The sequence below is a fragment of the Leuresthes tenuis genome, unplaced genomic scaffold (assembly GCF_036924035.1).
Source record: "Leuresthes tenuis unplaced genomic scaffold, fLeuTen1.0.hap1 SCAF_16, whole genome shotgun sequence".
Taxonomy (NCBI): Eukaryota; Metazoa; Chordata; class Actinopteri; order Atheriniformes; family Atherinopsidae; genus Leuresthes; species Leuresthes tenuis.
The window spans coordinates 2805135-2832927 of NW_027325370.1; the positions used below are offsets into that span (position 1 = coordinate 2805135).

General features: G+C 44.7%; 2 protein-coding genes across 2 annotated transcripts; one reads left to right on the forward strand and one right to left on the reverse strand.

The window, feature by feature from the left end:
- Positions 1–3841: 3841 nt before the first annotated feature.
- ccdc22 (coiled-coil domain containing 22) lies at positions 3842–17023 on the reverse strand. Its single transcript, XM_072367158.1, has 16 exons — positions 16610–17023; positions 16222–16399; positions 14151–14283; positions 12454–12560; positions 11101–11185; positions 10814–10983; positions 10480–10695; positions 9756–9926; positions 8271–8390; positions 8071–8187; positions 7897–7998; positions 6490–6597; positions 6261–6356; positions 5612–5671; positions 5447–5521; positions 3842–4426 (listed from the first exon to the last, which is right to left on the reverse strand). The coding sequence occupies exons 1-16, from the start codon at positions 16657–16659 to the stop codon at positions 4313–4315; spliced, it is 1902 nt and encodes a 633-aa protein (XP_072223259.1). The 5' UTR covers positions 16660–17023; the 3' UTR covers positions 3842–4312.
- A 1266-nt stretch (positions 17024–18289) lies between these two features.
- On the forward strand, positions 18290–23815 carry kiaa2013 (KIAA2013 ortholog). The gene is made up of 3 exons (XM_072367083.1): positions 18290–19627; positions 20726–21579; positions 23382–23815. The coding sequence occupies exons 1-3, from the start codon at positions 18667–18669 to the stop codon at positions 23430–23432; spliced, it is 1866 nt and encodes a 621-aa protein (XP_072223184.1). The 5' UTR covers positions 18290–18666; the 3' UTR covers positions 23433–23815.
- The last annotated feature ends 3978 nt before the right edge of the window (positions 23816–27793 follow it).

Here is a 27793-nt window from a genome sequence, read left to right on the forward strand (position 1 = left end):
AATTAAATCAAATTCATTCAAATTCATTTAACAGAAAATAAACAAGTTAGATTCAAGCCTGATTAAATCAAATCAGATTAATTCAAATTCATTTAACAGAAAATAAACCAGTTTGCTTCAAGCCCGATTAAATTAAATCAGATTAATTCAAATTCATTTAACAGAAAATAAACCAGTTTGCTTCAAGCCCGATTAAATTAAATCAGATTAATTCAAATTCATTTAACAGAAAATAAACAAGTTTGATTCAAGCCCAATTAAATTAAATCAGATTAATTCAAATTCATTTAGGATTCAGTAGTATTCATAAAATGCCACTTCCTAAAAAGTTGACACGCTTAGGAAACCATCAAATCGTCATTTTTATTAATTTCCAAACTGATTAATGCAGATTTAAGACTGAAAGTTCAGAAAACTGTTTGGTTAACGCAGGAACTTGAGTCAGATATGCTGCTGTGGACGTTTACTGGAACTGAGGCTCTAAGAAGAAGTTGCATTCCAGATAACAGCTTTGATAAATACCAGTTACTCATATCATTTTAAGAATATGCTTTTTGTTTTTCACTTAAGTTGCCTTTATAATGTGAAAATATATGAATGCATGAGTTACATACAAAAAAAATGGGAGAACTCAGAGGGACAATATTTTTCACAGCATTAGCTAAAGCATATTGCTAAATGTAACAGTAATACAGAATACTTGCAGTGGGAATTGTGCTATCAAATCTATATTTTCAATAATTTTTTAATATACATAACAGTCACAGTGTTTCTTGACACAAGTTTACACACAGGAAGATTTCTGGAAGAATTTAGCTTTGAGCTAGCATTTAGCTAGGTAGCATTTAGCTAGGTAGCATTTAGCTTGTTAGCGTTCAAAAGGACTTTTAGAACTTTTTTAAACGTATAATTTGGCAGGACATTTATTGTAATTTATTACTGCAAAAACTCGGCATTTATTAGTACACGACTATGTTGAATAATTGAGTTTTAAGAACATTTACAGCATTATTGTTTATCTATGAACTGAAAAAATCTGCTCGTGTAGCATATCAATATCTTAATTTATACAAAAAGTATATATTTGATTAAGTAGAAAACCAAAAGCAGTTTTTGAAGTAAAGTTTATGAAACACCTCTGTAAATACAATAATTCAGTGCAGATACTGTAACTTGAATGCTTGCAGCCAGCGTTTTCCTATCAGATTCTTTTGTGCTCCTTAAACCAGCTTTAAACAGATCTACAGCAACTATCTGTGTTAAAATGGGGATCTTCATCAATCCTATAACCTAATGCAGTGTTTGGTGGCTATTTGTATGAATTAAAGTTATTTGTAGGGTTAAATTAGAGCTATGTTTATGACTGCATGACTGTGTTTGGCATCAAATGACATCACAAATATCATCAGTATACATGATAAAAATAAACATGATATGTAAATCCAACATTAATTTACATCAAAGCGTTGCAGTCGTTTAAAGATATTTAGTTAAGTCTAAATCAGTTTTTACCAAAAACATTTTGACTGTCGCTTTTCAGTCTCAGTGTTTGGATTTGGTGCAATTAAATCATAACGTAACTTTAACCACACAAAACCATCAAAATAAAATTTGTCAAAATTAGTAGCTGCATTTGTATAGTCGTAAAAGAAAAAAGTGCATCCCATAATAAACACGATCCTTTTGTTGGACATTTAATCTTCAATTTAACAATATCAAGGATTGGAAGTAATAACAAAACAAATACAACCTAAAATGTCTTTAAAAATCGTTTAATTAAGGTTTAATTAAGAGAAAACGGCACCTTCAGGATCATTATTACTTCCTAAAATACCTTTATTAGACTCAGGTGCACCGCATCAGGTGCAAATGATTAGAGCAAAGTCACTGAGTAGCCCATCGTATCTAAGCTTCAGACATTCAGTTGGTTCATTCTTAATTGTGGTATCATTATGGTGAGGTCCAAAGAGCTCTCTGAGGACTTCGGGACGCAGACTGTGGATGCATATGATGCTGAGAAGAAAACAATCCAGGGTCTGGAAAATATTTACAGCTGCCAAATTGGCCATATCAGGCCATCCGAGCAAGTAAAGCCCAAGAGCAGACCCCAATATGGGTCCAATAAGAATTCTCCAAACATGCTTGAATGTCAAAACAAGACCTGCGCAAAACATTTAATGTCAAAGTCCAAACATCTGCCATCGGAAGCTTTCGCTTCATCAATATAGCACCTTTCCACTCGTCTACTGGGATGACGTCATCGACACCCGCCGCTGCAGCACAGCTCATTGTTGTCCACGTCGTCAAAATCTGATAAATATCCTGCTGTGTTGCACAAAACTATCAGCTGCAAACTCTGTGTGAAGTTAGCCGACTGTCACAGAGCACGGAGTGAATAAACTGTGCTGCAGGGGGGCGTCGATGACTTCATCCCAGTAGACGAGTGGGTAGAAAGCCCTCTATAAGCCCCCCGATAGCCGCCAATAACAACAACACAGCAGCTATGAGCTAACAGAGCTATAGCACACGTTCATTCATTCTTCTTAAAGTATTGGTGAAATAAAGACAGATAATGCCTTATTTAGAGGCTGCATCCTCTAAGCCCCGTTCACTCCGTTATATTCAATTCAATTTTATTTATAAAGCGCCAAATTACAACAATTGTCATCTCAAGGCACTTAAGTAATAAAGTCCAATTCAAGCCAATTGGAATTCAATTCATTGTAATCATAATCCAATTAATTCATATAGAGCCAATTCAAAAAATTAATATCCTAGCTAAGGAAACCAACAGATTGGACCGAAACTTGTCTTCAGTCCAATCTCCCGTCCTGAGCCTGAGGGACTGTGGAAAGGAACGACTCCCTTTAACAGGAAGAAACCTCTGGCAGAACCAGAACCAGGAAGAAACCTCTGGCAGAACCAGAACCAGGAAGAAACCTCTGGCAGAACCAGAACCAGGAAGAAACCTCTGGCAGAACCAGGAAGAAACCTCTGGCAGAACCAGAACCAGGAAGAAACCTCTGGCAGAACCAGAACCAGGAAGGTTGGCCATCCGCCTCGACCAGCTGGGGTTTGAGAAGACGGGAAAAGAGGGAAAAGAGGGGGAAAAACACCATAACACCATTCAAAGGATACCTGCTGGAACAGGGAAACACAAGTTAATAACCACAATAATGTCACATGGACATAAAATCATTTGAGAAATTAATCAGGGAAAAAGAGAATATGGATCTCGAGGAATCTAAATATCTTCCGAAGGACGCCGACTGTCACAGAGCACGGAGTGAATAAACTGTGCTGCAGGGGGGCGTGTGGATGAAGTGGTCCCAGTAGAGTGCCTGTGTAGAAATCCCTCCGTTAGCTCTCCTATAGCTGCAAGTAGCCACATAACAGCAGCTATGAGCTAACAGAGCTATAGCACACGTTCATTCATTCATTCTTCTTAAAGTATTGGTGAAATAAAGACAGATAATGCCTTATTTAGAGGCTGCATCCTCTAAGCCCCGTTCACTCCGTTATATGGATCTCCAGTTATCTAAATATCTTCTGAAGGACGCCGACTTTCACCAAACTGTTCTCAGTGAGTAGATGAACGTATTTCATGCCAGAAATAAGGTTTAAAAGTACCAGAGTTCCACTTTAAGGTTATTTCAACCAAAGGGGGAAATAGCAGATAATGGGGCAAAAGGAACATCACTTTTCACATCAACTTCATCTACAGCCAAGATCTGAAAGATCAAAACTGATATATTTCTTAACAAAGAAGAAATATTTCAGATCTTCTACCAACTTTTTACTGAGCTGTAAGACGATCATGAGTAAGAATCACGAAATCCTCAAATCTGTAAGGCATCTTTATTTAAGCTGGTTTCATGTATACAACATTTGAAATGGACTACATTCAAATCCCATTCTCTCAACATATGAAGCTCAAATATAAACATGATAGAACAGCTGATTACTGAAAGTGGAACAATAATTCATGTTTAAAGATTTGATTACAAACAACCGCATCTTCTGTTAATCACTTCGTGACAGCGCCCCCTGCTGCTCCGTTTCACCAGATATTCAAGCCAGTGCATGGACCCTCAGAGCAAAGCCGCAGAATCGGTTTGAAATGGAAAACTAGCCGTCTTCTCCACCCATGATGTGCATTAAAATACAAATTAGTTCCCCGTGATACAAAATCAGCTGGTTTCTGTGTTAATGAACCACAGGCCCCTCAGAGTCAAACGGGGAGTGCTGCTTCTGTTCTGTCCGGGTTTGTTAACAGCTTCAGGTTTTCACTTCAGAGAAACAAGACCTCCCTTCAGCCTTCTCTCACTTTGGCAGCAAGCGCAGAGTTCTCCTGTCGAATGGCCTTGTAGTCGTCCAGAATCCGCTCCAGATTAGCCACAGTTTTGTTACTGTTTTCTGTCTCAATCTGCAGACGAAAGAGAAACTAAATGTGACTGAACTTTACAATCTGGCATCATGCAGCCTCTTCACTATGGGTAGAACAAAAAGTTACTTGTTATTTTTAAACCTGGACCTTATTTCTGGCATGAAATACGTTCATCTGCTCACTGAGAACAGTTTGGTGAAAGTCGGCGTCCTTCAGAAGATATTTAGATAACTGGAGATCCATATAACGGAGTGAACGGGGCTTAGAGGATGCAGCCTCTAAATAAGGCATTATCTGTCTTTATTTCACCAATACTTTAAGAAGAATGAATGAATGAACGTGTGCTATAGCTCTGTTAGCTCATAGCTGCTGTGTTGTTGTTATTGGAGGCTATCGGGGGGCTTATAGAGGGCTTTCTACACACTCGTCTAAAGGGATGATGTCATCGACGCCCCCCTGCAGCACAGCTTATTCACTCCGGTATGAACGTCCATCTTACTCAAAGTCTTCGTTCACGTTGTCAAAATCTGATAAATATCCTGCCATGTTGCACAAAACTATCAGCAGCAAACTCTGTGTGAAGTTAGCCGACTGTCACAGAGCACGGAGTGAATAAACTGTGCTGCAGGGGGGCGTGTGGATGAAGGGGTCCCAGTAGAGTGCCTGTGTAGAAATCCCTCCGTTAGCTCTCCTATAGCTGCAAGTAGCCACATAACAGCAGCTATGAGCTAACAGAGCTATAGCACACGTTCATTCATTCATTCTTCTTAAAGTATTGGTGAAATAAAGACAGATAATGCCTTATTTAGAGGCTGCATCCTCTAAGCCCCGTTCACTCCGTTATATGGAGCTCCAGTTATCTAAATATCTTCCGAAGGACGCCGACTTTCACCAAACTGTTCTCAGTGAGTAGATGAACGCATTTCATGCCAGAAATAAGGTCCAGGTTTAAAAATACCAGAGTTCCCCTTTAATAAGTTAGAAAACACAAGTAAAATAAAGTGTGCTGCAGCCATAAAGCACAGACGTGCTCTGGAGTCCCACAGGTGTGAACTCTACCTGCTCCTCCAGGTCTCTGATCTCTCTCAGGATTGTGCCGGTGTCCTCGATGGTTTGGATCAGCTGACTGCAGTTCTACAGGAGATGATGGAAACATGACATTAGCTTGTTTTCTTCCTGTTTGGGCTAAAATGAAATATGAGGGGTTCAGGCACGGTGACATACTTCATGCAAGGCAGCCAGGTACTTGTAGGATTTTCGGACGGATTCGTCTTTCTTTGCATCCTACGAAGGAAAAAGTTCATTAAGTTTGTGCTTTAATAAAAAGAAACATCACACTTTAAATCATCAATGTAAAAAATCTCCAGAATAAAAGCAAAATTTGTAACCTCTTTGCTTTTATTAACATTTTGTGTAAAAGCAGCGATTTTCAGGTAAAACACCCATTTTGCCACAATTTTTGTGTTAATAAAGATAAACGGCATCAGTTTTAGTTGATGTTGTTGGAGAGCTCATTACTGTACTAATATTTTGTCCAATCCTTTAAATTAAGAGCCTTTCTCTGCTCTGCCAACATATTCTACAGCACTGTGGGCTCCATGGAGGCCATGTTAGTGACAAACAAATGTTTTATTATGTCTTATTGTTCGTGGTACAGATCCATTCCTTAAAGTCAATTCAAATGTTAGATTGTATGATCCCAACAGTCTCTGTTGCTTTTCTGTCGATAATCACAGTCAGAGGAGACACAAATGTTGCAGAAGGACATTAAACGTCACAAAAAGAGTTATTCTGATATAAAAAAACACTTGTTTCACTGGTCCAGGGCCGACATGCATGGAGAGAGCTGATTGGTGGCCTGTGACCGACTGACCTTAAAGACCAGCTCATCAGTCACAGCGAAGGTCCGGTCCAGCTTCCCTGTCAGGCTGTTGATCTCTTTCTGCAGCTCCTTTGTGTCCGACAAAATCTGCGAGCAAAGTGGAAACGTTGATGATGAACCGACCGACTCCCTCCACAGAGTTAACCTCAGATAAATGAACCAATCCAGGTCTGATCAGGCTTTCATTCTGCTCTAAAACACCTTCTTATGAATGCCGCACCTTTGTAATCTCCTCCTTCTGTTTCTTGATGTTGCTGACAATTTCAAGGATCCTCTGAGTGTAAGCGGACCGAGACACATCCTGAGGAAGGCTCTCCAGCTCCGTGACCTGCAGCGGAAGAGAACAGGGACAAAAAGTCAGTCAGTCTGCGTCAATACGATGCAGCAACTGCACCTTCAGCCTAAAAGAACACGTCCCCCCTCTGTTCATTGAGCTCCTCTGGCTGCCCTTAGCCGCCCGCATCAGGTTCAATGACCTTCAAACACAGACTGTCTGCAGAAGTCTTTTTCTTTGGTTTCTTTCCCATCCGTCTCCTCTTTGGCGGACATATTCTGTTACTTCATCAGACCATACCTGACCCAACATGCCCCCCAGCTCCTGGTGCAGGCCATGGTCATCTCCCGCCTTCACTACAGCAACGCTCTCCTAACTGGTTTCCTAACTGGTCTCCTAACTGGTCTCCTAACTGGTCTCCTAACTGGTCTCCTAACTGGTTTCCTAACTGGTCTCCTAACTGGTCTCCTAACTGGTCTCCTAACTGGTCTCCTAACTGGTCTCCTAACTGGTTTCCTAACTGGTTTCCTAACTGGTTTCCTAACTGGTCTCCTAACTGGTCTCCTAACTGGTCTCCTAACTGGTCTCCAGCCTGTGCTGTGAAACCTCTGCAGATGGTCCAGAACGCGGCGGTGCGTCTGGTCTTGGATCAGCCTAAAAGAACACCCCCCCCCTCTGTTCATTGAGCTCCTCTGGCTGCCCTTAGCATCAGATTCAAGTCCCTGATGTTAGCTACAAAGAGCTTAATGGAACGGCTCCATCTACTTGAAGGCTCTTGCAAAGGCTTCTGTCCCAACTGGGTCCCTCCGTTGGTCCCAGGATTGTCGTCTAGCAGCTCCTACACCACGCCTAAGACAATCCAAACTCTGTTCATGTGTCGTCCCACGATGGTGGAATGACCTACCGAGCGCTACCAGAACAGGGGCGTCCCTGTCTATCTTCAAGAAGCTCCTGAAAACCCAGCTCTTCAGAGAGCATCTCCTATCCCAGCACTTACCTTGTACTTCCCTCCCCCCTCTATCTCTGCACTTTATCTTTCTGCACTTCCTTCTATGCCTGCACCCTATCTCTGCTCTGTCCCCTCTGACAGAGTCGGACTCCTGGGTTCCTTCTATGGAGCTTATTGTTAGCTTTTTATAAAGCTGTTATATCTTCATTTGTAAGTCGCTTTGGATAAAAGCGTCTGCTAAATACAGAAATATACAGACACAAGTTTCCAATACATTAAGAGACACAATAACTGCGGTGGACATCCACAAGAGGAAAGGGAGTTACTTCAGGAGTTTCCCATCTGGAAAAATGTCAGTCATTGAGTTTAAATATCTGGAAACAGTTCTTTTTGTCCTCTTTTACCAGCTGTTTGTAGGTTTCTTCCTTCTTCTTTGCCTCCTCTGTGGACACGCGGATTTTTTCATGCAAAGTCTTGATCTCGGACAGTTTTCTGGATGACTCCATCTGTGGAAAAAGGAGGCAAATTAACCCAAAGCTCATTCTGACTGTAACTCAGAAGTCTGTAACGCCCCTTACATCTTGGCTGCTGCAGATTTCTTTCAGTCTGCGGTGCTCGTCAATGAGTGGAGCGCGATGTTTCTCCCACTGAGACGCCAGGTTCACCACCCGCTTGGCACTGGCCTCCACCAGAGACTGCAGAGAGAAAAACAGGCAGCGAGTCAGAGAGCGCCGCTGAGGCCGCCGGCGAGCTGTCAGACATCCATCCACCCTCCCACCTGAAGCTTCAGCAGGTTGTCGTCTGCATCTGGCAACAGGTCAATGCTTTTCTTCTTCACTTGCATCTTCTCCTCTTTCTCGGTGTTTCCCAGCTCCCGCTGCTTCAGCTCATCCATCACCTGCAGAGAAACACGCCACAGCCTTAATTCCCACGGCTCTGCCACCATCTTTAATGTCACATCCAAACGTCCATCATCTGTCACATACGCCATCATGCACCGTCCGACCTGCAGCGCCACCCTTCAAGGACGTTTCACGTGTTAAAAGACGAAAAAGAAAGAAACTATGAAGTGAAAATAAGCAAGAACTTGAATAAACTGAAATAAAAAGGAAATGAAGCGATAAAGAGAATGTTTATGAAACACCGGAGATGAGACCCGATATAGAGGATGTATGTTGGTGTAAAGCAGTGTTTCTCAGTTCCGGTCCTCATGACCCACTGCCCTGCATGTTTTAGATGTTTCCCTCCTCCACCACACCACAGTGGCTCCTTATCAGGCCTCTGCAGAGCTTGATGACGAGCTGATCATTTGAATCAGGTGTGGTGGAGGAGGGAAACATCTAAAACATGCAGGGCAGTGGGTCATGAGAACCGGAATTGAGAAACACTGGTGTAAAGGGAGTTCAGACGAGTCCGAGTGTGGAGCTCAGACACAGACTGGAACTACAGCTGTGCTCATTTCTGTGCATGTGCTGCAAAACAAGTCGAATAATAAAGAAATAATATAACTGAAACCATGCAAATGGTCTAAAGCAGGGATGTAAAACTCCGGTCCTGGAGGGCCGCTGTCCTGCAGGTTTTAGATGTTTCCTGCTCAAACACACCTGAATGAGATCAATGCCTCATTAGCAGGTTTGTGCAGAATGTAACAATCTTTAGAAGAGATTAATTTAATCTGAATCAGGTGCGTTGAAGCAGGGAAACATCTAAAACCTCCAGGACCGGAGTTTGACATCCCTGGTCTAAAGTGAGTGGTTGTCCTGGTAACACACACCAAGCTTTAACTGGCAGTTCTTTTGTAATAAACTTTAATGCAATTAGTGCCGGTGAATAAATGACCCATCAGTACTGATTACTGAGCAGAGAAGCAAACTGTATAAATCAGGAAAAAGTTACCCAAAAGATCTGTTCAAAGTCCCATAAAGAAAGAGAGACTTTGTGGTTCTCTTGGAAATTGATCAGTCGGGTGAACCGAGAAAGATTTCAGTCTGAACTGCCAGAAATATTCCTCAGGACACAGAGACAGAACTTCAGCAGAAACGAGTCGTTACTCCATGAAACAGCAGACCAGTCCCATCTGAAACCCCGCCTCTCATCTGGGGGGAGCGCGGCCCTTTAATGTGGACAGATTGACGCTCCATGATCTTAAAAGCTTCTTCAACACAAACAGACCAGCACACTTCAAAGATAAAGAGTCAAGCTGCTGGCTGGTTAAATCAGACCGGATGCTTCTCTGCTCCGCTGGGGGTTACCTGAGCATTACCTGAGCATTGGTGACACTCGTGTGCTTCATGCCTGCTGCCAGTTGGTCGACGTCGCTGCAGAGCTGCTGAAACTGCTGCTGGAGGGAGGCGAGCTCCTCCTGCTGACGCAGCTGGATGTCGCCCTCTGACTGGCGGCCGGCGAGGATGGGGCTGGTTACGGCGGCCGGTTCCTGGAGGACAGAGTTAGAGTTAACACTGAACCTGCCCTGCGGGGAGACTCTGGCCCTGCGGGGAGACTCTGGCCCTGCGGGGAGACTCTGGCCCTGCGGGGAGACTCTGGCCCTGCGGGGAGACTCTGGCCCTGCGGGGAGACTCTGGCCCTGCGGGGAGACTCTGGCCCTGCGGGGAGACTCTGGCCCTGCGGGGAGACTCTGGCCCTGCGGGGAGACTCTGGCCCGCGGGGAGACTCTGGCCCTGCGGGGAGACTCTGGCCCTGCGGGGAGACTCTGGCCCTGCGGGGAGACTCTGGCCCTGCGGGGAGACTCTGGCCCTGCGGGGAGACTCTGGCCCTGCGGGGAGACTCTGGCCCTGCGGGGAGACTCTGGCCCTGCGGGGAGACTCTGGCCCTGCGGGGAGACTCTGGCCCTGCGGGGAGACTCTGGCCCTGCGGGGAGACTCTGGCCCTGCGGGGAGACTCTGGCCTGCGGGGGAGACTCTGGCCCTGCGGGGAGACTCTGGCCCTGCGGGGAGACTCTGGCCTGTGGCTCGTGCAGCGGCCCTCACCTGTGTGAAGGTGAACTTCTGAGTGTGGGTGAAATGGGTTCCCTTGGTCAGGACGCGGTCGGAGGGGGCGGAGCCTCTGAACGTCTGCAGGAGCTCAGACAGGTCGGAGGTGGATCGGGAAACGCCGAAGGCACTTTCAGGAGACGGTGCGGCAGCGGACCGAAGCTGCTCCTCGATGCGTTTACGCAGTCGTGTCAGCTTCCGTGCGCGGTAATCCTGTTCAACACGGAGGAAAAACACGGTTAGAGGGAGGGTTTCCTCGTCCTTTTTCCTCTAAAACAAAGCTGGGTGTCAAAGCTTTGAGTGAAGGAGCGCAGTGAAGGAGAGGCTTTGCCTGCGGTGTGAGGCGGGACAGCAGTCCCTGACTCTTCCACTCGTTGTCCCACTCCTGAGCGGCACTCAGCTCGGCTGTGTGGTGCTCCAACATGGACGCCACCACAGAGGAATGACTGGAAAACTGGGCGGTCACAGGAGGAAGAACGTCTCGGTGGTAGGCCTTCACCTCTGAAACCGAACACAAACACATTTCATCCACTTCTTTCAGAGTAATAAAACCAAAAGAACATCTTAATATTTCTGTGAGCACGACCAGGTCAGCTGAATTCATGCAGTCAGACCTACCTTTGAGATGCTTGTTGCCTGAACCTTTACTGCAGTGCGGTAAGCTGAGGGGCTGGACATAGAAGCTGTGCAATGTTCCTTGACTCTAAACAAACCAAGAACCAAGTTTCAATAAAGATTGCCAAGTAGCAACTTCTAATTATTTATTTTTTTACATGACAACACCCCACTTGGATATCAGGACCCTAAGCTGTTTGTTTACAGGCACGACCTGAGCTGCACAATGTTGGTTATTACGGTCCCCATAACATTTAAATCTGCCTCTCATCGTATTTAACAGAGTCACAGTGGTAAGTTAGTGCCTAAAAGGGGTTAACAGGGTGATCTTTACATCTGTTGCAGGAGTATTTTAGGTCTATTTGTGTCAAAAGATAGAAAATTATGAAGTTCAAGCCATGAAAAAAAGTGCTGAAACAGGAACCGTTACATTATTTTCTGGCTGCAGACTCTTTTCGGTGTGTCAGCTCAGCCACCTTCTTTAAAGGGGAACTCTGGTATTTCTAAACCTGGACCTTATTTCTGGCATGAAATACGTTCATCTGCTCACTGAGAACAGTTTGGTGAAAGTCGGCGTCCTTCAGAAGATATTTAGATAACTGGAGATCCATATAACGGAGTGAACGGGGCTTAGAGGATGCAGCCTCTAAATAAGGCATTATCTGTCTTTATTTCACCAATACTTTAAGAAGAATGAATGAATGAACGTGTGCTATAGCTCTGTTAGCTCATAGCTGCTGTGTTGTTGTTATTGGCGGCTATCGGGGGGCTTATGGAGGGCTTTCTACATACTCGTCTACTGGGATGACATCATCGACGCCCCCCTGCAGCACAGTTTATTCATTCCGGTAAGAACGTCCATCTTACTCAAAATCTGATAAATATCCTGCCATGTTGCACAAAACTATCAGCAGCAAACTCTGTGTGAAGTTAGCCGACTGTCACAGAGCACGGAGTGAATAAACTGTGCTGCAGGGGGGCGTGTGGATGAAGTGGTCCCAGTAGAGTGCCTGTGTAGAAATCCCTCCGTTAGCTCTCCTATAGCTGCAAGTAGCCACATAACAGCAGCTATGAGCTAACAGAGCTATAGCACACGTTCATTCATTCATTCTTCTTAAAGTATTGGTGAAATAAAGACAGATAATGCCTTATTTAGAGGCTGCATCCTCTAAGCCCCGTTCACTCCGTTATATGGATCTCCAGTTATCTAAATATCTTCTGAAGGACGCCGACTTTCACCAAACTGTTCTCTGTGAGTAGATGAACGTATTTCATGCCAGAAATAAGGTTTAAAAACACCAGAGTTCCCCTTTAACATTTATTTCCGGCCCCAGACTGGAGCACTGAAGACTTTACCTGCGTCTCGCAGTGCAGAGGCAGACGGCAGTTTGGAGGCACCCAGGACACCGCCAGCTGGGCCTTGATGGCGGCGGCGATGGCTCTCTGGAGGACCGCCGATTTACCTGCAGGAGAACAGCAGAATTATAAGCAACTCAATCACATGCTGCATCACTGAGAAGGCTTCAAACGTTTAGTTACAGCCACAAACTCATCTTAAAGCTTCTAATTCAAACAACTACAGCCGTTCTGCTTTTAATATCAGAGTCTATAAGCAGACGAGATAACTGTGAAACACACACAGCGCTGCAGCCACGTTCGTTAGTATCCAGGTGTTAGTCATACCGTTTCACTTTATTATTCACGTTTACACAATTTATTTATACAGCCCTTTACAACAATCCATTTCGGTACCAAAGTGCTTTACAGCAGATAATAAATAAAGAAAAGAATAAGAAAAAAACAATAAAATAACAGTAAACGCAATAAAATACAGTAAAATTGAATAAGATAAGATAAAAGAGTCACCATACTACTGGGTATTAAAAGCCATCTGAAATAAATATGTTTTTAGCCCTGATTTAAAGAGGCCCAGGTCAGAAATAAGACTCATCTCGGGGGGGGGGGGGGCTTATTCCAGAGCCTGGGGGCAGCAGCAGAAAAGGCTCAGTCACCCCAGGGCTTGTATTTTAACCTGAACACTTCCAGCTAAAGTTGATTTGTTGACCTCAGAGCTCTGCCAGGGTTACAGTTAAAAGCTCAGATAAATATGATGGGGTGAGGCCGATAAGAGCTTTAAAAACAAACTTTAAAAGTTAAAAATCAGTTCTATAAAGGACAGGAAGCCAGTGAAGGGAGTTAAGAACAGGAGTGATGTGCACAGGTCTGTCAGTGTTGGTTAAAGACGGGCAGCAGCAGCGTTTTGCACAAGTTGAAGGGGACTGAGAGAAGTCTGGGAGACGCCGACATAAAGTCCATTATAGTCGTCTGACCTTGAACTTATTAGGGCAGGGATGGCTTAAAAACATTTTAACTTTGGCCAGGAGACGCAGCTGGAAAAAACTCGTCCTGACAACATTGTTAATTTGTTCGTCAAACCTCAGGTGACTGTCAAAGGTCAAAGGTCACTCCCAGATTTATTCATAAAGGTATATCACCCCACACGGAGGCAGCAGGCTTAAAATCAACCAGTGAGAGGAGTTTATGAGTCTATAAGCAGACGAGATAACTGTGAAACACACACAGCGCTGCTGTTAGTATCCAGGTGTTTCACTTTGCTTCCAACAGCTTCTCCTCACTTCTCTCATGTCGGCCATTTTTCACTCACTTTTGGAGTCTATGTTGCACATCTATTTACCTGCCAGACCCCTGAAAAAGCTCCAGAAATGTATGAATATCTCACTTTGTCCATTCGGGGTTATTGTAAAAACATGACTCCATGGAAAAGAACCTGCTGTGACTCAATCTCAGGAAACAGAGCCCAGCAGTTCTTACCTTCACTTGAGTACGATACACTATGTTAAGTTTCTGCCTACAGAAGCCCCTTAATGCTGCATTTTGAAGCTTTCAAGCCTTCTGATATGAAATGAGTGAAGACTACTAAGAAGAGAGTTCAGGAACAGAAGCTGCTTCGGCTGAACATGTGTTTAACACAGCAGCTCCTGATCTCTGGGCCTCCGGAGAGGAAAGGCAACATGTTCACGGTCTCTGGGTACCTGTGGGTTGGTCCGAGGCCTCGGCGCTCTCTCTGGGCAGCTTCTCCACCAGGAACATGAGCAGGGAGCGGATCTCTGGCTCGTTACTGTACAGAAAAGTCTGGTAGCCGATCTCTCCTTTGTAGCCGATGTCCTGGAAAGCAACAGTTTGACCTGTTAGGAATAACAAAGGCGACCTTCTGACCCGTTTGGGTCTGTTAGACAGAAACAGCTGCACAGTCACCTTCTTTCAAAGCTAAAACACCCAAGTTTACACATCAAAGTGTTGCTCGCTGCATTTCACAGGATCCACTTCCTGTTTTTTACATGGAGCTGTTCTGTGACTGTGGTTCTTCCACCAAGGAGGGAAAAAGCAGATATAATCACGTCAGTTTTGACCTAAAGTATCCGTAACTTTTTACCTCAGAGACTTCTATGGAGGGGTTACATAAGAGGTTTTGACCTTTTCCTGTTTTTGTTTTCACTTTGGTCTGAAGCACCCAGAATCTTTGGAAAATGAGTCAGCTGACATGCTGCTGCAGGTCTGGTCAATCATTAAATAACGTTTATTTTTATGATTTCCTCTCACAATCTTCTCTTCATACGTTCTCTGAAACGCTTTCATCCCGGCGTTCATGAAAGGCTGAGTTTGAACGCTGTGCAAACAAAAAAAACTACATATATGAACATATTCATGTGGGACAACTTTTACAAGCTTTGGTGGAGATTAAAGTTGAGATAACAGACAGAAATAAGTCCCTGATAAAGGAGAAGTGCAACACCCAAAGGGCCCAAGAGTCCGGACTGTTTTCAGGGGACAAACGTTCCCCAGGCGGGGGGGTTCCACCAAAGTGGTTCCAGTTCTGATTTGGAGCCAGATCCTAACTTAAGACCAGCTCTTTCTTTCCGTTTCGAGCATAAAGTCAAAGTTCTGGATCCATTTATGTATTCTACTCTAAACAACACGGATAAATCCCTTTCACTGGTACCGATTAATGTCTGGAAACACCGGTCAGTGCTGCAGCTCACAAACACCGACTGCTGTTAAAAACAGCATCAGAAAGCCTGAGTTATATTAAAGCAACACGACAGACGTTTGTGAACCTTAAGACTATCTGCTGCTGACTCTTTCTGAAGTAAATTCACTTTTACGAGCACATTCCCAGGCCTGAAACAGTCCTGGAGCACCTGGGAGCTGAGATACCTCAGTTCACATCTTTAGTTTATGCACCACACAGTTCATCTCTATGGTCCTTAGACATTTCTGTAAGCTTTGATGGTTGAAAAGAGGTCCCAGAAAATTTGATTTCTGCATTTAAAGAAAAACACAATGTTCCCAAAACGGAATAAATGTTCCCAAGAGAGTATAAATGTTTTCAGGATGGAATAAATGTTCCCATTTAAGAATAAATGTTTCCAGGATGGAATAAATGTTCCCAAGAGAGTATAAATGTTTTCAGGATGGAATAAATGTTCCCATTTAAGAATAAATGTTTCCAGGATGGAATAAATGTTCCCAAGAGAGTATAAATGTTTCCAGGATGGAATAAATGTTCCCATTAAAATATAAATGTTCCCAAAACTGAATAAATGTTCCCATTAAAGTAGAAATGTTCCCATTAAAGTACAAATGTTCCCATTAAAGTAGAAATGTTCCCATTAAAGTAGAAATGTTCCCATTAAAGTAGAAATGTTCCCAGGATGGAATAAATGTTCCCATTAAAGTAGAAATGTTCCCATTAAAGTAGAAATGTTCCCAGGATGGAATAAATGTTCCCATTAAAGTAGAAATGTTCCCATTTAAGTAGAAATGTTCCCATTTAAGTAGAAATGTTCCCAGGACAGAATAAATGTTCCCAAAACTGAATAAATGTTCCCATTTAAGTAGAAATGTTCCCATTTAAGTAGAAATGTTCCCAGGACAGAATAAATGTTCCCAGGACAGAATAAATGTCCTTGGAACTACCAGCTCCTCTGGACAGTATTAAATCAGCGACCCACCCGACAGAACACCTGAACAGGTACAGACCAGACATCAGTACACAACTTAAAACTGCCATTGAGGACATTGTTCGTGGCTCAGGGGTCTTACCTGGCAGGCCTGTGCCAGGCTCATGCCAACCCTGAAGCGGGCAGACATGCCGGGAGGTAGGGAGGTGGGCAGCCCGCCGCCCAGGCCTGGATCAATCACCCGGATACATCTGACCACCGCCTCCACTATCAGCTCACTGCTGAACTGTTTGACACTGTCGATCTCCTCAATGACATCCCTGTCAAACACAAATCAAACATCCTGACAGTCACGCTCACGTCCAAGCTTTGCCTCAAACAAAGATCATAAGACCCCTGCTGACGTTGCTTCATCACATGAACCCACTAACGTGCGATGGACTGTCCAGCACGTCACCTCACTAATTCCATACTTTATCTGTCAGGACAAACCAACTTCTAATTAATAAACCACCACCGCAGATACTTACGTTCCGACTTGTTTAAGGGCGTGAATCAGAATCTTGTCAACTTCCTCCATGGCTGAAGTTTCTCTGAAGATGTTCTAGCTAACCGAAATTACTGTATTAGAGCCTCTGGTGAGTATTAACATGAGTTAGTCGTTGTTAGTGTCGGTTTCACTGAGACGAAGGCAGCCTAAACAAGTCGCTTCCATCTCCTGTTAGCCATTAACTAGCTTCTAATTAGCAACACTGCAACTCCACACTTCCCTAAAAAAACACATTTTATTCCGCTGAATATGTGGAGCCTCTTGCTACAAAATATATATATATATTTGATTACAGAGCCTTCTGAATCCTTTACTAACTAAACCTGAGCGGTGATAACTGCAGCAAACCTCATACATATGACATTTTTTGTTCTGAGTTGAAGCGATAACCGATTGAAGCAGCAGGGATTCTGGGAAATGAAGTTTTCTTCTCCGTTGTCATATGAAAATGGGTCATTAAGAAATACATTTCCCAGAATGCATCAAAACTGACGGTCTCATGACTTGATGCTGCATTCGGGAAAATCGGAATCTGGAGCTTCTGACGTCCGATTGAAAAAATACATAGCAAACGACACAAAAAGTAGGTTTTCTTCATTTGAAACTTTATTTAAAAAACAACAAAAACTAGAAGTCAAGAACCAGTGCACTTATAATAAAAATGATTGACAGTACAGAGAAGGGGAAAGGTAACAGTAATTAGGGGACAGTAAGAGAAAAACATCAAGCAAAATATGCAGTTTTTCCAGTCTCCAGTATGATGAAGAGATTGTAGCTACAAATAATTATATTTCCTTCATAAATAATTTGTCACTGGTTTGGACTCTTGGTCATAGATCTGCTGCATCATTTTGAACACAGAGGGTATTCCCAGAGCCTATTCAGTCCACTTCTTGTGTCATTTGGCATAGCTCAGCCTTTTCTCCCTGTTTCCCTTCCTTAAGAATGGCTTCTTGACAGCCACCCTTCCATGGAGACCATTTCTGATGAGGCTTGGGCCAACAGTAGATGGATCAGCTGAAGGTCCAGATGCATCTCTCAGGTCCTGTCAGGTCACAGCTGGATTTTTTCCTCTTTCTTAAGGACATCACTTTCAGATCCTGTTCATGTCCTCCACTTGTCCAGTTTCCTCAAATGTTTTAAGGACACACTGCACACCATGCTGAGATATGCCAAGTTTTCAGCTAATAGCTCTTTGGGAATCACCTTGTTGCTGCAGAAATCCTATTTTCTGTCTGTCAAACTGTGTTTTCTTTGCTGTTTTTCATAGATGCAACTAAAGAAATGGGAACAAATGATGTGTCTTTGTGACAGGCTGCTGGTAACAAAGTGCCTAAAGATACAACCCAAAACATTTTACTATTCTGTGAAAACTTAATTTGATAGCAGCAACAACTGTTAAAAAAAGGTGGGCACATTTATGGAATTGTGGTTGTAGAATTTAAAGTTGGTTATTTGCTGATATGTCCGTCATGTGACACAGATGAATAGCTCATACCTTGTGTTAGATGATTTTTTTTTTAGCTTGAATGATTCACAGATCAGCGTTTCGAGGCTTAAAAAAAATACACCATCTGCTTCACACTCCCAACCAGCAGGTGGCGGTAATGCACATGTCAGCTGGTTCCCAACCGCCCACAATTCAAAGAAAGACGAAGAAGAAGAAGAAACCAGAAGTGTCAACTGCTGGAGGCAGAGTCCACGAAGTCAGGTGATCTTCTTTCTACTAAAAGCTAACAAAAGCAAACAAAAAGCTAAATTATTTCTGAAACTACACCTTGACCACTGTCACCAATATTGGCTGGAGGATATGAGCACAAATACGATGCGAGAAACACATTTTAGTCCGAGTTCATTCTCAGCGCAAGACACCTAGCTAAACTCGCCTAGCCGGACTTCAGTTGGTCAGTTTTTTTGAGCTTCGGGTGAAAGTACGAGGAAAAACTCGATGTCACATCTTAATTTGACTTCTCAAGCACCCTGTGTGCGGTCTTGAGACGCGGACTCATCGCTGGGCTTCCTTTGTTTCGTCTTAAAATGTGGCTACAGCAAAGATTAAAGGGGTTACCGGGCTTGTTGTCAAGCAGTTGGGCGAGGAGGCTCCTCGTCGGACTGCTCCTCTTCCTCATTTTCTACTGGTACCTGGGGGCAGAGCACAGGTGGAGGCTCTTCAGCGGCTCGGCCATATCCGACGGGGCGGCCGGACAGTGCCTCCAGGCCGAGATCCACAGGTGGAAGTCTGTCGTGGAGCGCGGGGAGGGGATATACAGGACACCTGAGGAGCAGCTCGACACGCCTTTTGTTTCAGGTAACGGCCATATTCTGATCGATGTCGACTCGAACAAACTGTGGGTGGCGTCCTCTTCGCAGCCCGGTTCGGCCCCTGTGCATCAGACTGACTTCTCCCCGAGAGTCGACATCCATCTCGAGGGCAGGCGGGCCGAGGCTCAGGCCAGCATCCTGTGGTTCCGGAAAGGATCCGTGCAGTCGGTCCGCTGCGCCTCACCCGCCGCTGTGCAGTCCGCCCGGGACTGCGTCGCCATCAGGCTGGAGGTCATGGCGCACAGAAGCAGACCAAACGTCTATCTGCAGCGGATCCACATCAAGAACCCCTCAGACAGAGCCGCCGCTCTGGACGTGTCCTCCGGGAGTTCTTCATCCTTCGGTAACAAGTTCTCCACCAGTGTGGAGAAGATGGAGGACAGGGACATCGTGCTCTCCTCCGGCAGGGTCCCGGTGGACAATAACCGGATGGTGCTGGTGGTGGTGGTCACCAAGAAGCTGAGCAGCAGGATCCAGGTCGCTGCTAAGTCTGAGTACACCGACAACGTCCTGTCTGTGGTGTGGACCTCGGACCCCATTGAGTCCTCGAAGCTGGAGGAGACCTTCAGCACACTGAGGGATGGAGCCAAGAAGGAGCTGGGGGAGCTGCTGAGGGCCTCTGTGGAGGACCTGGTGGTGGATCACCAGCAAGCCTGGACAGACCTCTTCATTTCAGGTGAGCTGGGGCTTTAAAACTAACCGGCTCTGCCTTTAAAGTGTTTCAGTAAAGCGACCAATCACAAACCAGCATGCAGGGCTGGAAGAAGCTCGTTTCTGCCTCCTCGTCTTCCTGATTTTAACCAGATATTTTGAAAGCTGGAGGCTGGTTGGGCGTCGCATTCAGTTGGTTTAAAGTGGCGCTGACAGCTGGCTCCTCTGCTCACAGGACTGAGACCAGAGGAGTCGGGTGGAGGAGCAGGTGTGAGCAGCCAAAAAAAACAGGTTTATTTTCAGGCTGTTCTAAATATAACGTTTCAGCAGCAACATTTTGAGTCCCGTCATGAGACGTTTATGTCAGATTACTTTAAATATGTCGTGCTGCAACATCTTTGCTGCAGTTTGGTTTATTTTCTGGGATTAAAAAATCTGATCATTTCTTTTAAAAGATCAAAGCAAACATCACTTCTTCCTTGTTGTTTTCGTACTCAGTCGGGCTGAACGGGGGCAAAGAGACGCCTGATGGCTGGTTCTGCATAAAAATCTTACTTTACATTAAATAAAACATTAAGGTTCAAAGGAACACCCTTAAATCATCTGCCACACATCTTCCAGTCAAGCCTTAGAAACAGTGAAGTCTGACTGAAGAAGACTGCAGCGTTAAGGATAAAGAAAGAAAACTGTGTCTGAGCTGCAGAACCACAGTTATGGTGATAAATCTGCTGTTTTATCATCATAAAGTAGTTTTAATGCCGTAAAAGGCCTTTATGAGCCTCTTAAATAAAGATTCATTCATCTTTTCACCTCTTAACTAAAGATAAATGAAGTTTTAGTTGATATAAGATTGATAAATAATCAGATATTTATGATATTTGAGCTGTGAGGAGACAAACTAACAGCTTTAAATAAGCTGAAACCTGTTTAAATAAGCTGAAAAGCTGTTTAAATAAGCTGAAAAGTGTTGATGTGATGCACTCTGGAGATAAATGGTGGCAGTAAAAAGTACCGGAGCAGTTAGTAGGTGCAGCTTCAGAGAAGCTGGGGCTGTTTTAAAGCAGAGCTCCATATAAATTCCATCGCTCTGTTAAAGTGTGCGTTTGTATCTTTGCTGTTTCAGGGGTGGAAATGAGGAAGATCACGGACTCCCACACGCCCTCCAGCCGCACGGTGAACACCACCCTCTACTACATCCTGTCCTCCACCACAGCCCCCCTCCTGGACCGGAGGCTGAGCGGCGAGGAGCGCGCCCGACTGGAGTCCAGCCTCAACTACGCCGACCACTGCTTCAGCGGCCACGCCACCATGCACGCCGAGAACCTGTGGCCGGAGAGGCTGAGCAACACGGCCCAGATCCTGCAGCTGGTCACGCTGTGGACTCTGACGCTGCAGAAGAGGGGCTGCAAGGTGCTGGTGGCGGCCGGGGCCCACGGCGCCATGCAGGGCATGGTGCTGAGCTTCGGCGGCCTTCAGTTCACAGAGAACCACCTTCAGTTCCAGGCCGACCCGGACGTGCTGCACAACAGCTACGCCCTGAGAGGAATCCACTACAACCAGGACCTGATGAACCTGGCGGTGCTGCTGGACTCGGACGGGAAGCCCTTCCTCCACGTGTCGGTGAAGCAGCAGGAGAAGCCGGTGAAGCTGTTCGCCTGCGAGGCCGGCTGCCTCAACGAGCCCGTGGAGCTGACGTCTGAGAACAAGGGCCACACCTTCCCCGTCATGGTGACGCAGCCCATCACGCCGCTGCTCTACATCTCCACGGATCTGCGCCACCTGCAGGACCTTCGCCACACGCTGCACCTCAAGGCCATCCTGGCCCACGAGGAGCACATGGCCAACAGGTACCCGGGCCTGCCCTTCCTCTTCTGGTTCAGCGTGGCCTCGCTCATTACTCTCTTCCACCTCTTCCTCTTCAAGCTCATATACAACGAGTACTGCGGCCCCGGGGCCAAGCCGCTCTTCAGGAGTAAGGTATAAACGGCGCTGATGAAAGAAAAACTGCACTGTGCTCTGCTCTGTTCTGGGTGTGTGGTGGCAAAGATTTCCTCTCTCTCTGTTTCTGTGGGTCAGACTCTGGGTTCTGACCCTTTCTCTGCGAGTGAAATTCATTTCCCCGTCTCGTGTCTGGACTGGGTCGTGGGCAGCCTTACGTATTTCCCCCACTTTTCCTGAATGAATGATGCTTCCAGCAAACCGCAAACAAATGAGTTCTGAGCTGAAAGCAGCAGCAGAGCAGCTGGGACGCCTCACAGCTTCAGTGCGCCACAGAACTGCACTTCCTGTCCGTTCTGGAGTCTAAAGCAGCCTTGGAATGAAAAAGGAGCACAAATGTTTTGGGGTTTTTTGTTGCTATAATCCTGTTGCATCACTGCCACTTTGCCGTTAAGTCACATGTCTTCATTCATGTTGTGAGCCTCAGTTTTCAGAGGTTACCCTTTGGTGGAGGTCATGTCTGCAGACAGTTTGTGGAGCAGCATGTGGAGGTTCATGGAGTGGCTCAACATCCCAGTTTATGGTTTTCAACAGCAATACACAGCATATCAGAAGCTTTGTTTCCATCCATTTGTAGCTAAAATCCTCTTCAGCAGTGAATGAAGTACTCCGGAGTGGCCACCAGGTGGCGGTGTAGGCTGTTCAGACAGCTGTTATAAACAGAGAGGTGGTCACAGGAACAAAACTTTGAGGCTGAATAAAGAAAAATATCAGCGGTTTTGGTCATTAACTGGAGAGAAAGCTTTCAGAAGTGAGCCGTCACATTTCCATGGCCCCAAAACAACTTTTCCAACCTTTTCTGGTGCATGAAAACATCTTAATGGGAACAGAACATGTGTCGAAGTAATATGAATGAATGAAAACCTCAAAATATTAAAACGGACTTTGTAAATAATTCTAAAAAGGAAGTTAAAAGATTTGGAATCTTTCGTTGAGAAGCTGAATGTAGAAAGGATCCCTCTCACTTTAACTTTAACAGATAAAAAGCAGCTTCAAGGCTCTGATTTTTCCTTTAAGTCTCCAAAAGGACAGAAAAGAAGCTGAATGTAGAAAGGATCCCTCTCACTTTAACTTTAACAGATAAAAAGCAGCTTCAAGGCTCTGATTTTTCCTTTAAGTCTCCAAAAGGACAGAAAAGAAGCTGAATGTAGAAAGGATCCCTCTCACTTTAACTTTAACAGATAAAAAGCAGCTTCAAGGCTCTGATTTTTCCTTTAAGTCTCCAAAAGGACAGAAAAGAAGCTGAATGTAGAAAGGATCCCTCTCACTTTAACTTTAACAGATAAAAAGCAGCTTCAAGGCTCTGATTTTTTCCTTTAAGTCTCCAAAAGGACAGAAAAGAAGCTGAAGTTCGACACGCTGAAAGGAGAATGTTGACGCTCAGGTTTCCAGTGACATGGAAACAGGAAAGTTATTCCAGGAGTGCAGAAGGAAGGTGAAGCTCGCTCACTCAGTCAGTCGCTGAAGCTCTGAAGGTGTGTTCGACCTGCTGGACTCTCTGAGGAGCTGCGGGACGCTTCGTGTTTTTTATTTTCCTCTCTGCTCTTTTTCTGCTCTTCCTTTTGTTTCCTGCCTTTTTTGATGATGTTTTATATTGAATCTCTCAATTAAATTAACAAGAAATCTGTGTGTTGGCTTTGGGTCTTTACTGCTCACCTGTCAGCCTCAGACGTGCACGCCGCTCCTCTGCAGCACGCCGCTCCGCCGCAGCACGCCGTTCTTCTGCTTCTCCCGCTGTGGAGTGTGGCCGCCTTTCTAATCCTCCCTTTTGACTTCACCAGGTCGCCAGCAAACGTGAGGATGGCTGCTCTGACTCCTCGGACGCTGCATGAACACGGCTTCAACGTGCATTCGCCGTTCTGCTTGAGCGTGCATGTGCTGAATCTCATCTGCTGTTTCTGTAGCAAACTGCGTCCCCTGAGGTGCGATATCTGCAGATGGGGTCAAAACTTCACCTCTTTGCTGCTTTAGAACCAAACATCTGGGCTGTAACTTCCTGCCAGTAATGATCCACAAGCTCATTGTTTCCTCAATTTAAAAATAAGTCACAAAATAGAAGATTTAAGGCAGAGAGCCGGTGCAGTAAAACAACTAAAATGTAAAGAATCTGACAGCCTTTCAGTGGTTTTAACTTCTACAGAATCCCACACCTTAATGCTCCTGATTGACGAGTTCTGATCAGATTTGGAGCGGATCGTACGGGTCTGTGGGGGCAGCCATCTTGGACCATGGCAGAGAGCCTGAAACCAAAAAAACTGGAAATGTGATAATCTGCTGTGTGGTTAAAGCTGAACCTGAAAGTCTGAAGGGGAAAGTTGGAGCTGAACTTTGTTGTTTGGGTGGCATCTACTCTGGTGAAAGAAGACTAAATATCCCTTTAAACTTTTTATGTACGACTAATTGATGTAAAGCGCGCTCCAGGGCTCCAAAGACGACCGTCTTCACTCGCTTGTTCCAGTAAAAATCCCGTTTTCCTCCACCTAAAAGTCACAGCTTCCCCTCTCTGATGGATGATAATAAGTGTGATCCATGTCTTCACCTTCAGTCTCTAAATCAGCAATTAACATCTCAAGATCTAAAGATATTCAGCTTCAACTACAAAAATAGAATAATCTAATATGTTGGGGGGGTTTATTACACAGGTATTGATGATGATTAAACGTTCAGTCACAGTGAGGCGTCTTAAAGATGAATATCGAGTTATTTTTAACAGCCGGACAGGTGTGTTGATGAGGAAAATAATCGGGTTCTGCAGCCGCCGTCTTCCATTTTTCAACAGATTTCCAGTTTCTAAAACAAGGTAAAACTCTCTGGAGCAAAGTTCCAGTGAATAAAACCAGCTGGATTTGTCCCCCCCCCTCAGAGGCTCCAGTTTCTGCTTCGGTTCACATCTTTCTGAAGGCTTTCACTGAGCTGCAGCTGAGCTCAGACAGAGAGAAGCTCGACTCAAGTGTTTAGAAACGTCCCGACTCTCTGAAATGACCCTGAAGTATCCGTGCAGCAGCTAATATGAAGGAACTCTTGGCTGCTATAGGAGCTCCAGCCCTTCCTTAATGAGGTCCTTCAGCACCGGCCCGGCCCGTATGAGAGGTCGTTCCAACTGATTCATAAATCCGAGGACAGGAGGATGAGTGTGAGCATCAGATAAAGATCTGAGGCACTTTTTATTGGACATCTGCCGTTTCAGAACCACATCACAGCTGAGTTTCTGCCACTTTCCTTAAACCCGTAGCCTTTTTCACCAGGTGATGGAAAAGACTGGGACTGATCAACCGGGTCTTTCCTCCGAAACCTTCCCGGACCGGCAGGAGTCGGGTGGACGTGCTGCTGGGTTTAAACGGTCCAGAGGATCCCTGTAACACCTGCTGATGCTGGAGGTTTTAAACCCAAGTCAGCCGAGTCCACCTCAACTCCACAGCACCGGTTCCAGAAAGGTCTTCCCGTTTTAATTTCCTGATCAGTCACACCTACTGTCACCTTCCCTCCTTCTGTTGCTTCCCTCCTCACATCTTCCAGCTCAAATTTATCATAAAAACAGTTTTTCTGCATGTTTTTTACAGCGTGTGGTGGTTTCTCTGCACATATCCAACCGTAACCTTCAGAGGATTACGCCTCAAGATCAGACAAACTGACCCGAAAAGACTAAATAAATCGTTTGTTAGGAGTCAGCTTTTAGCGTCGCCTTCCTCCAAAAAGAATGGAGTGAAACTGCTAAAAATAAAAGGAAAAACAGACTAATTTCACAGCAAAACTGCTCTGGTGAGGACAGGAAGTGAGTCGCTGAACTCCAGGAGAACTCCCACCTCTCCTGGTGCATTCTGGGTAGGGACTGTGCAGGTTTCAGCTCAGCTTTTATCGCAGAATAAAAATCTATATTTTAGAAGCTCAGAGCTCATTTGTACGCATCCAGGTCTCACAGTGGGTCCGTCACTCGTCTTTTTAAATATATTCCTTCTGATTTGGGGCCATTTAAAATAACCTGAGCTGCTCTCACTAAACTCTTTTGGTTTTATTATGTTTCAGTCGTGTTCTGGTGACAGGTTTTATTTAATCTCTTTCTTTAATCTGAACTACTGAGTGTGTCTTAATGAAAAAGAAGTTAATTTATTGAGCTTGTGGTGAAACATTTGTGTGTGAGTGAGTTCTACTTGAATGCTTCAGAGGAAAAAGAAAGGTTTCACGTTGTTGTACTTTGGGGAGAATAAATTACTGAAAACTGGTGGAATCATGCGAGTTTGTTCTGGAGACGAAGCGGCAGGTTTAGAGTTCAGTTTTCTGTCTTAATCAGGTCAAAAAACAGCTAAAAGTTCAGCTGTTCGACACAAACACGATGCTCTGTGGCTCTTTAACTGAACGCCATCCTTTCTCCTTCAGTTACTTTAACTGTAGTAACAGAAGACTTTGCACATGTACGATAAAACGATCTTAAAATACAACTTTTTAAAGAATTAAACCAGCGGTTTCCATCCTTTCTGGCCTCGAAAAGCTCCGTTTTTTTATTTTCTGTCCTTTTAGACAAACTTTATTTAGATTTGTTTGGCTGCTTCATCTGTATTTTATGCCACATTTGTACTGCATCTACTTTTAATCCAACAGTGTGGAATTAATGTTTAAAGACCTCAGCCTGCTGCATGCTCGCTTAAAGCAACACGAGAGAAGTTTGTGAACCTTAAAGGGGAACTCCGGTATTTTTATACCTTATTTCTGGCATGAAATACGTTCATCTACTCACTGAGAACAGTTTGGTGAAAGTCGGCGTCCTTCAGAAGATATTTAGATAACTGGAGATCCAGTGCCCCCCTGCAGCACAGTTTATTCACTCCGGTAAGAACATCCATCTTACTCAAAGTCGTCGTCAAAATCTGATAAATACCCTGCCATGTTGCACAAAACTATCAGCAGCAAACTGTGTGTGAAGTTAGCCGACTGTCACAGAGCACGGAGTGAATAAACTGTGCTGCAGGGGGGCGTGTGGATGAAGTGGTCCCAGTAGAGTGCCTGTGTAGAAATCCCTCCGTTAGCTCTCCTATAGCTGCAAGTAGCCACATAACAGCAGCTATGAGCTAACAGAGCTATAGCACACGTTCATTCATTCATTCTTCTTAAAGTATTGGTGAAATAAAGACAGATAATGCCTTATTTAGAGGCTGCATCGTCCCTGAAATAAATGACAGGCTGAAAGCGGCACGATGTTCATATGGACGTTTAGAAGCAGGACGACCTTTGTTATGAACGTTCCCGGGTTTGAAACGGCGCCGGGGTGCCTGGGAGCTGAGACACAGTTCACCGTTTGGCTGGTCTCTGTTTGGCTGTGCATGTGCAGGGTTCACATGGAGGTGTTACATCCCACAGCTGCAGGAGGAGCCCAAGAGCAAAAAGGTACAGCCGGGTTCTCCTTCGTGTTTATCAGATTATTTCCCAGGTAACAGGATGGAAGAGACAACGAAGCCCAGAAATGAGAGATTTGTTTCCTGTCACATCCAAACAGATACTACCTGACACACAAGGCTAAGAGCACCGAGACACGGACGCCTCCTTCACGCACAGCGGCCTGAGACGAAGGAAACCGGTACCAGGACCTCGTCAGAATCCCAAAGTGAAAGAACCAGCTGGACGAGCTGAGACTGAAAGCTCAAACAGACACAGAGAGACTTTAAATAACAACATGTACGAATCTACAGACTTTATTTAGAGTTTTCTGTGTAGGAAAAGGACAAAAATGTTCATTATTCCATTAGAGAGCACCGACAACAGTCAGCAGAGCGGTTCTGGCTTGATTTCCTCTGGACTTTGGTAAAAGTTTAATGACGTAAACAGACTGTTTTCCAGCCCGTGTCGACGTGCTCCCGCAGGCACTTTAAAGCAGCCGCTTTATGCATAGATGTGACCTGATCTGAGGAAAGGGTTCACTTATTTATCAGAGAAACAGCAGAGCCACAAAAAAGAAGAAAGGCGGAAAACAAAGCATGAGAAACCAATTAAACAAATGGGAAATCTTCCTTTGCAATTCTTTTCTGTACGGTTAAATATTTCTGCATTTTAAATGTATTTTTGATGTTATTTCTCTTGGTTTTGATCCTTTTTCTCTTTCCTTGGAAGCAACAAAAGGGATAAAAGCAAATGAAGCTTTTTTGTGGCGCTGCCGTCATTCCACAGAAAGTTAAATCAGTCCAGTTTCACCAGAACAAAGCTT

Bases quoted from the DNA above. Each gene is read 5' to 3' on its own strand.
- ccdc22 (XM_072367158.1), bottom strand. From the start codon at position 16,659: ATGGAGGAAGTTGACAAGATTCTGATTCACGCCCTTAAACAAGTCGGA. The intron at 16,400-16,609 runs GTAAGTATCTGC...TGTGTTTGACAG, and splicing joins GCCCTTAAACAAGTCGGAAC to GGATGTCATTGAGGAGATCG. The intron at 11,186-12,453 runs GTAAAGTCTTCA...TGGTTTGTTTAG, and splicing joins CTCTGCACTGCGAGACGCAG to AGTCAAGGAACATTGCACAG.
- kiaa2013 (XM_072367083.1), top strand. From the start codon at position 18,667: ATGTGGCTACAGCAAAGATTAAAGGGGTTACCGGGCTTGTTGTCAAGC. The intron at 19,628-20,725 runs GTGAGCTGGGGC...TTGCTGTTTCAG, and splicing joins GACAGACCTCTTCATTTCAG to GGGTGGAAATGAGGAAGATC. The intron at 21,580-23,381 runs GTATAAACGGCG...TGACTTCACCAG, and splicing joins AGCCGCTCTTCAGGAGTAAG to GTCGCCAGCAAACGTGAGGA.